This window comes from Engraulis encrasicolus, chromosome 8 (assembly GCF_034702125.1).
Source record: "Engraulis encrasicolus isolate BLACKSEA-1 chromosome 8, IST_EnEncr_1.0, whole genome shotgun sequence".
Classification (NCBI taxonomy): Eukaryota; Metazoa; Chordata; class Actinopteri; order Clupeiformes; family Engraulidae; genus Engraulis; species Engraulis encrasicolus.
The window spans coordinates 20,087,255-20,097,254 of record NC_085864.1 but is presented as its reverse complement, the minus strand read 5'-3'; the positions used below and the strand labels follow the sequence as shown (position 1 = coordinate 20,097,254).

General features: G+C 44.7%; 2 protein-coding genes across 2 annotated transcripts in view; one reads left to right on the top strand and one right to left on the bottom strand.

The window, feature by feature from the left end:
* Positions 1-10,000, top strand: part of LOC134454832 (neurobeachin-like) — a 716,394-nt gene that overhangs the window by 452,018 nt on the left and 254,376 nt on the right. The window contains exon 45 of the mRNA XM_063205991.1: positions 6,216-6,352. Coding sequence (XP_063062061.1) covers positions 6,216-6,352 — 137 coding nt within the window. The remainder of the gene's footprint in view (positions 1-6,215; positions 6,353-10,000) is intronic.
* Positions 7,128-10,000, bottom strand: part of LOC134453571 (putative nucleotidyltransferase MAB21L1) — a 3,582-nt gene continuing 709 nt past the window's right edge. Inside the window, exon 1 of the mRNA XM_063204348.1 lies at positions 7,128-10,000. This exon is cut by the window's right edge and continues 709 nt beyond it. Coding sequence (XP_063060418.1) covers positions 8,399-9,478 — 1,080 coding nt within the window. The 5' untranslated portion in view covers positions 9,479-10,000 and the 3' untranslated portion in view covers positions 7,128-8,398.

Here is a 10,000-nt window from a genome sequence, read left to right as displayed (position 1 = left end):
GAGAGAGAGAGAGAGAGAGAGAGAGAGAGAGAGAGAGAGAGAGAGAGAGAAAGAGAGAGAGCTCTTTGACCGCCAGTATACTCCTAAGGTACTAGTGTGTCCAATAACACCATAAAAATCTATACGGCACTAAGTACGTTAGCTGTTGTAAACCAATATGGGGGTTTGAGGTGGTGGGTTGTGCACAGTCCCCTTGTATTTTATGGGGTAGCTGAGGAGTGTGTGTGTGGGGGGGTAGTCAATTTACTGCAGTAAACCCAAAATCTGGGATGTATTAAATGTATATTTAACATTCACACTGCCCAGTCCCTTACCTTCAAGCTAGATATTATATGCGTAGGCCTAGCTTATCACAGCAAGTAAAATATGCGCTATGCCAATTTTGTGCTTGCAACCTATCAAACAAACATAATAAATACTCTGCCGCTATTCTATTAGCCTAACTACATTCTGAAATCATCTTGCCTGTGCTCCAGCTAGCCATGGCCATTGATTATACAAGCCAATGCAGGGCAGGGGTGAGGGTGGAGGAGGGGGATGAAGAGCTACTCTACCATACAAAGGCACTTTGCCTTTGGAGGGCAGTATACCAGAGATTCTTTAAGTATATAGAGATATGCCAACATAATAGGTTGCTATGGGCACCTAACATGACCAGGTTCCGGTCTGCCTAAAGGGGCGTGCCATAATACTCCTTGCATTGAATAGAACAGTCCTTAGGTCTGCCTAGGTCTGCCTAAAGGGGGATTTCCCCCCTCCCCCTTGCAATAATAGAACCCGGAAACAATGGGCCAATGGAACCTCTCTCTCTCTACTTTCTCTGAGTATACTGTCATAAGTACTCTACCACATCAGGCTGTTTGGGTGCGTGGGGCAGGGTCTTGCCTGCTTTCCTCCCTGTCATTTGGGTGGGGTGGGTGGAGTAGACAGCGCCTAGCCTACCTGGCTGCCAGGTATTTGAAAATGTCTGGTTACAACTTAAGTCTTCCTGTGCCCCAGCTAGCCACGGCCATTGACTATATACTATACAAGCCAATGCAGGGCAGGGGTGAGGGTGAGCGTGGTGGAGGGGGAATTGATATCTACTCTGCCTTACAGAGGCACTTCGCACTTTGGAGGGCAGTATACTGTCCCAGAGTACTGTCCCACACCAGGCTGTTTGGGTGGGTGTGTGGGTGATGCAGGGTCTTGCCTTGCCTTTCCTGGCCGTAGTGTGGATGGATGGGGTGGAGTAGACTGTGTGCCTACCTAGCTGTCAAGTGGAGATCCTGCAAAAGGAGGTACGAGGGGAGGTGGTGGAGGTGCAGGTGGAGGTGGGCCTGACTGCAAGGGTAGCATTAGCCATGAAAGCCTGTCAGCGCTGCTTCTGCCGCAGAGGACGACGACATGACGATTAGCTGCCTCATCTCTCCCTACCCTGTAGCCATGCCCCTCCCCATCCTCTCTCCCTGTAGCCAAACCCCTCCCCATCCACACTCTCTGTAGCTACCAGAGGCGCATCTTGTCACCAGGCTAGGCAGGCAGCCGCTTATATTAGGGCCCCCAAGCCCCCTGGATGGTGACAGCTCAGACTTTGCTACAGTAGTGGCAAATTTCTTTCAAATGTTCACCCCTTTGAAATTTCACGTACAGCCCCAACTGAACCTAGCGTCGCCTCTGGCATCCACCCCTGCCTGTAGAGTATCTCCACCCCTCCCCTGGCACCCTCCCTGTACACTGTACCCTATAGCCTGTCGCTGGCTAGCTTGAGTGGATCGCTCCTCCTCCACAGTTGGCATGTCAAAGAGCTCAGCTCACGCACACGCACGCACGCACGCGCGCATGCACGCACACACACATACACACACACACACACATACACACACACACACACACACGCACACACACACACACACACACACACACACACACACACGCACACACACACACACACACACACACACACACACACACACACACACACACACACACACACGCACACACACACACACACACACACACACACACACACACACACACATTTGCATCTGTATGCAAACACACATACAGTAGACGCATATAAATGTGTACACACTAGCACACACACACTTGACTGTCTTGCACACGCACACTCATTCTCCGATGCATTGCCTGAGTGTGTGAGTGTGTGAGCGGGAAATAGAGAGTGAGGAGAGAGAGGGGCAGAGAGGGGAGACAGGGGAGACAAGAGAGAGCAGAGAGGGTTAATGAGAGAATACATGTTAAAGCAGAGCAGAGAAGAGAAGAGAAGAGAAGAGAAGAGAAGAGAAGAGAAGAGAAGAGAAGAGAAGAGAAGAGAAGAGAAGAGAAGAGAAGAGAAGAGGAGAGGAGAGGGGGACGAAGGAGAGGAGAGCAGAAAGGTCTTTACTCCTGTCTGACTTAAGGTGTCTCTCTCTCGTCTCGTCCCCCCTCGCTGTTTGCTTTGCACACCGCTTAGCAGGGTTATATCACATGATGGGCTAGACACATACTCTCACTCTCTCTCTCTCTCTCTCTCTCTCTCTCTCTCTCTCTCTCTCTCTCTCTCTCTCTCTCTCTCTCTCTCTCTCTCTCTCTCTCTCCTCACACACACACACACACACACACACACACACACACACACACACACACACACACACACACACACACATACACACACACACACAGAGACACACACACACACACTGAGAGAAAGGTAGAGTTTGCAGTTTTAGGGATAACCTGTTCTGTAAAATGTTCTTGCTGACACAAGCCAGTATTAATTCTTTATAATATAATATGATATAATATAATATAATATAATATAATATAATATAATATAATATAATATAATATAATATATGAATGATTTGTAAGTCCACTAGAAGCACTTCATCAGTGCTATGTGAAATGCATAACATAAACATTAAAGGAGATTTGTTATGCTCCATCCAAAGAACATTTGATCACATTATACTCCAGTTTAAACGTGGACATGTGTAAGAAAATGCAGATGTGCTTCCGACGTTGAAGTAGAAGTACTATTATGGCTGTAATTACAACACTAGTAGTGTGATATTGCATAGTTGCTACTACGCATGATCTTACTACTAGGGTTGCAATTTAACAGAACTTCTATTTCTGCTTAATACATATCTGAGAAAATGTAGGGTACGCATCTAAAAGGTGATTAAAGATACTAATGGAGGCCCAAATTAACTGAGACACTTTGAACACTTTTTGAACACAAATTATGTTTTTGTAAAAGGAATATCTCCCTTCAGTCACATTTTTTGAGAATATCAAAGCTATCGTAATAGCTTTGGACAACAACAAGCAACGGGAGTTTTGAGATATGTTCTGTAGGCTAATATGTTTGTGCTTGTAAATGCATTTTCTGTTGAAAATGTTTCATGTTGCATATCAAATGAAAATATCTTAATAATTTGCGGGGGTCATTTGAATCCAATTTGAAAACAATGAATATAGTTTGTGGGGATACCCAAATAGCCTAAATTAGACTACTCTGCCCAAAATGGGGGGGGGGGGAGAAATAGGAAATAAATACAAATATTGTGTAATTTCCTGGCGATAAACAATTTTGCACCAATTTACACTAGACTATTTATTCCTAGCTTGCATCTACATGCACACTGTATAAACACAACAGGCACAATGCAATATGCTGGCAGCATAATTATGATCATTCCCAGCATGCCTCTCGCTGGTTGGCGCTGCACTGCCAGTGACATCACCGAGGAAACGGCGCGCATGCAAGGAACCCAGCCCGTTTAGCAGCTGACGTCAGTCCCCAGAGCTGCCCGCGTGTGCTTGAGTAGCGGGCAGGATTTAGCGAAAAGGACTGACGGTGGCACCTGTTTCAGTTTAGAAGGCCTACAATAATCTGCACAAGTCTTCACAAACGCGCTTCTCACGAGAGGCATGCCCCGCCGATTTGTATAACCTTAAGGCATTTATGCGTTTAGTGCTTCTATTATTTTCTCCACATTTCTATTCTACTCTATTCTGTTGAATAATAATAATAATAATAATAATAATAATAATAATAATAATAATAATAATAATAATAATAGATTATTTACATATTTACAATAATAGAATATTTACAGTTTTAGAATAGCCAGGAATTAATTGTGTTTTTTTTATTATAATGTCCCAATAGAGAAATAGGCTTCATTTTGGTTTGATATCCTCCGGTAAAATTATTCTTATCTTGCGCACAAAGCTACAGGGTATCTAGTTTAGATGGCTAACTGCGGCTCTAAATACACAGTGGTATAGCAGTGAGCTTTACAAGATTACAATGCCCCTCATGTTAAACCCGGAGTATTTTATTGTGGCCTATGTAAATATTTTAAACATACATCCTAATTATGAGGGGATCCCTTTAGGGATTACATCCTAATCCTCTCTCTCTCTCTCTCTCTCTCTCTCTCTCTCTCTCTCTCTCTCTCTCTCTCTCTCTCTCTCTCTCTCTCTCTCACTCACACACACACACACACACACACACACACACTTGCTTGGAGTGGATTAATGCACTATCTTCTCTTTCTGTTCCAAGTATACCTCCGGGCCACAGCGCAGACCAAGCTCTCCTGCTCCCCCGGCATCGTGTTATGCTGTCGGGGAGGGGAGCGCCATAATTGACTGGTTAAGCGCATCTTGACAGAGATGTGCTTCTAACGCTCGCATTAACCCGCTCTCGAAATCAGTGGAGATGCCGGATTAGCTTTGTCATGAAAAAGACAGACACGTTGGGCTGTTATAGGGAAATAGGTCACTTGCTTTTTTCGATAGAGGCCTGGCCTCGGAAACACATACCAGCATCCATAAAAGCGAAACTAGAAAATGTTGCACATTTGTGGCGCAATATCATGAGCCAATGCCGTGTTCATTTTTTTTCTTATTAGACCTATTTCATGGCACAGAGTTCCATGTAAGATAATAGTGTAAATCTGATTAGGCCTATCCAATAGTTGGTTTCTACGCGACGTGTTGAAACGCAGTGGCGATATTGTACTACATCCTGATGCCCATTTATGTCGCCGAGATAAGATCTTGTGTGTTTTCAGCTAATGTAGGCTATTCTACATGGCGGGTATGCAGCGCTTTAGGGCTTGTGTTTCTGCAGGCGAAGTGGCGCTCACTCGCTCGCTGCTGTGAAGGAGAGCCCGGGGAATTGAAACCAAAATCCACTTGTAATCTTGCAACAGTATCGGACATAATTGGCTGAGGAGCCTAGATTAAGATTGATGAGACATTAAAGTGGCTCTTTGGAGTTCAAGGGATCGATAAATATCCACCCGGTTCCAGCGGCTCACGTTGCCAGCATAGCTCAGACAGCACAGCTCAGGGGGGTCCACTGCCGAGCAGTGCCATGTGACCTAGCCGAGTCAGGGGATGGAGAGAGAGGCGACTATTGGGAGGGGAGCGGGTAGTGGGGGTAGAGGGGGATACACTGAGGTAAAGACGGATGGGTGCAGACTGATTGACAGACTGACACATGGCATCATTCGCATGTGAGCACAATCAGCTGATGCAAGGATTTAAAACCACCCTAAGCATCTTCGGCATAACCTAATGTCAGATTTGACGTGGCTGCTTGAATGGCTTGATTCGCCATAGGCTGATGGTCAAATTATTTGGGGGCCCTAGTTTAGTAAAACGCCGCTTTAGCATTTGTTTGTTGATATTTACCCTATATATGCCTATTATTATTATCATTTAATGTGCTTACTTGTAGGCCTATAGTTCAACAAACGGTTTTACGCACAGATCAAACAACAAATTAACGTAATGCCAAAACGAACCAATCGCACCGATAGGCCTACATTTTGTGGGTAAATAAAAACCCTAAATTGATATTTCCTGGTTTCATCACGAAATATTTACCCTTTAACGTTTTTTTTATTTAGCATTGCATTTGCCTCAGTAAATGATTTAACCAATAGCACCCGTATAACAAAGTAATAACAACCGATACAATTTTTCCTGAGTTAATCACTAGATGGATCATTTCCCAATACGTCTTGATTTGTGATGTTGCAACAATAGGCGAAAACCAAGCCATGAATAATTAATCATCAGATGAAGCCTGGCCAATTTTATTAAACTGATAAATATCCCATAGCCTACATGGAGTACTGAATGTCTATTTACTGCTCTCTGGCCCAGCGGAACGCTCATAGGCCTGTCTCGTGCCCTCTCGTGTCCTGCAGGCCCCGTGGTCCTCAGCACCCCTGCTCAACTCGTTGCCCCGGTGATCGTGGCTCGAGGGACACTCTCCATCACTACCACTGAGATCTATTTTGAGGTTGACGAGGATGACCCCGCCTTCAAACGGATCGACTCCAAAGTAAGTACCTTGTCCACGTTTACGTGCGCGCGGACATCACCCTTTTTTGTAATAGGCATAGGCCTACAGGCCTATGTCGCCTGTTCATAGAACTGCAAAAAATGGTAGGCCTTACGTTGAGGTAGGCGTTGAAGTAAGCCTACATCTACCAGTGCTTTCATAAAATGCATTTGTTTTTTAGAATGCAAATGCATATATTTCAGTGAAGGTCGTGCACTATATTTCCACTAACTCACACGTGTTGGCGGCGGACACCATAACGTATCCAGTGGCCCTCGCAGGCCCTCTTTGACACATTGGTCAGTCTCCATAGGTGGGGCAGAGTGTTTGTAAATCTCTGGTTTAATGGTGACAAGCTGCCACGGGCTGCTCTCTCCTTTGACAGCATATTACACACCTGTAGCCTCCCCCCCCCCTTTGTCTGCCTGATAGAAACGTTTAGATGTCTGTCTGCGCACGTGTGCACTTGCTGCAATAGTCTATAAACGCAATGAGTGGACAAAAAAACAAGATAATATAAATATAGCATAAAATAAATGCTCGCGTTTTCATAACGTGTATGAAAAAGACACAATTTTTATCAATAGACACAAAGCCGATGTGCCTAAAATTATAAAATCATCAATGTTTTAGGCTGTCTGGAATTAAGCGCAAGTGTGTTTAAAACAGCAATGCCCAAGCGGAAATCTGCCGGATGTTTGGCCAATAACTTTGGGTCTATTTAGTATTTTTTGTGTTGAGTCAATTTTAATCGCAGCATTGCTGGGTATGCTGTGTGCTGGCAGTAGCCTATTGCTGGATAGGCCCATACCCTACCATAAAATCCATTTTGTAAAATAAATCCGTCTCTTACACAAATAGCTCTGCTTTAAGTTATCTTAATAGCGTGTACATATCGTGCTTAAGGTTCACAGTTCAAGGTTTTATTGGCACCTCAACGTGCTGCTGACGGGGACAGGCCGTGTGATTCAAAACACCTGCGCAATTCGGCATTATTATTTTCTTTGCATCTAGGCCTCTCTCACACACACACACACACACACACACACACACTGTTGACAGTTCAGGAACTACCCATAAGCGCAGGCCTTGTCCTAATCCTAGATGTTATTTTAACATAAATACAAAATTTCACGAACCAATCTTAGGACACAATTATGACTGTTTTTTATTAACTCTTTAAATAAATTCAGAGACAGAAATAAAAAAAAGTAAATCAACTCACAAAAATGATATTCCAGTGTATTTTAAGTGCATTTTTTTCTCGGGTATCTTTTATATATACTTCCTTATTTTCAGCTTTTTTTGTAATCATGAAGACAAGGTATAAACAAAATGATCGGGTATAGATTAAATAATGCTTCAAGTATATTTATGGAATGTTTCAAAATGTAACACATACGTACCATCAAATGTAAACTTAAAAAAATAAGAAATAAAAACGTTCCACTGACACTGATAAACTAGCTTGGATGCATTGCTTAAATGTTTTCTGTATTAGGGGGAACAAATCAGGCGTTATCCTTAAACAGGTGGAACTGAACTCTATTTTACGCGTCACAGAAAAAAACACATTCACAATTTTTTTTCAGACCACTGGAATCACAATCTATGAATGTATGTTGCCTATTTACAGTATAAAAATGTACAGTTACGGGGTTTGTCAAAGGCTCAACACTGGCTTTATTTAAAAGCATGGAAGCAGAAACCGTTATTCAGGGCATGGGCTGTAGAAATAGCAATGACATATTTGCTCCAAATTTGATTGTTGATGCATTTTGCGTCCAAAACATGGCGTCACAAATTATAAGGCCATGACAGAAATTTTGTAGCATGAAAATTATTGTCGAAGACGTGTGTAAAATAATTGTTTCCCATGGTGTTAGGCCAATGAATGCACATGTAAGACGGTGGATAAGACTGAACTTATCCTTGTGTAGTCCATGATAAACTTCGTCTAGGCCTCTGGACTATAGTGTAAGTCCACACATAGTGCACATGTATTTGTACAAACATTGTGATATTTTTTGCTGTTATTGTTTTACCTCAGAGTTTCTCCAAGCTTTTAGGGTTGGTTAGAATTTCTCTTGCCAGTCGCCAAGTCTGTTTGGCCGCGTTTTCCAGGGCGGAATGCGGTTTTCCTTGGAAAAGGTCTAAGTTAGGTAGGAAGTAATGAGGGCATCTCCTGCACTGCAAACACGAAATCAGTTGCAATAAAATCCCATTCAGCCTGTCCCCGAGACAGTTTTCGTCCCAGTCCGATTCCCGGGGATGTTTCTCGCACTCGTACGAGACCAAAGTCTTCATGTGGTAGTTGTTTAGAGGCATACCGGGGAGTTCAAGGTGACGGTCACGCAGTGTTTTCAGGACCGACAGGCATTTCTTTCGGCAGCCTCCCAAGAGGAGGCGGTTTTCGGCCTCTGCAAATTGCAAGACCCAGGCGTCGCTCTCAGCCGAGCTCTGCTTGCCGTTTAACGAGTAACATTCCTTGGAGAGGAGGTTGAAGCCCTCTGCTTTCACCTCTGCCACTCGGTTAGGGCCGGGCCAGGGTATGTGTGGCAAGGGCCAGTGTGCCGCGCTGCGTGGCCATATCCCCGTGCACTTGAAAGCCGGGGTAATCTGCACCACGTATCTGTCTCTGATGCGTAACTTCACCTCGCTCGTGTCCGCGACCATCTTGACCACATCTCTGTAGCTGCACTTATCGACGGCCTGGGCCACGAGTGTTTGGAAGCGGGAGCGAATCTTGCGCGCAGAGAGGTAGCCGGATGCAGTGATGAACTCGACCCAGAGGGACATGCTCCTCTTTCGGCCGTCGCTCAGTTTGAGCACGGCGCAGCCCGGAAGAGAGCCGTCGTCGACAAAGTTGAACACCCCCATTTGGTTAAGATAGAGGACAACTTCGAACTCTGTCGGGGAGATCACTTCCAGGCCCTCGAAGCGGTTATCCATCTCGCTCAGGGAGCTGATGAACCTGGGCTCCTGGACCTCCACCTCTTTCAGGACATCCGACACTACCTTACACACCTCTCGGATGGTCTTGGAGACTGATGCCTTGCGCGACTGGCATTTCTCCTGGTAGTATTTGTTGAGATGGTACACCAGTTTAGCTTGGGCTGCTATCATGTTTGGGCAGAGATCCGGATTATATACCGGAGTCTCGCAGTAACCCGAGGGATCCAACGCGGCTGTTTGTACGGGAGCCAATTTTAAGAAAGAAAGAAAACTACTAAGGGAAAAAAACAGTATATTAAGTGTAAAAAATAACAAACACGCTTGTTATTTGTGCTCGGGGCACATGCGCAATGAGGTCACCGTATTAAATCATCAGCCTTCTGAATACCAGTGCCCCAAAAGAAAGTCCTTCAATTCGCTGTAATTTCTTCAGCTCGTTGCAATCAAAAGTCCATCACAGCAGCGAGGTCTGTAGTCGGACAGATGCACGTCCTTTCTACTCAGTAGTCAAAACAGCTTGTCCCGTTGTCTGTGTTTTTCTGTAATCACCGCTCCCAGATTTTGATAAGGCTGAAAAAAGTGCACGGTGCCTCTTTAGAATGTGTTGACGGTAGCGTCCTCCAGTGTGCCTGTGTTTCAGAGCACCGGACGCACTCCCGTGAAAATATAAAGGGAGGGATCCAAGCGCAGCCG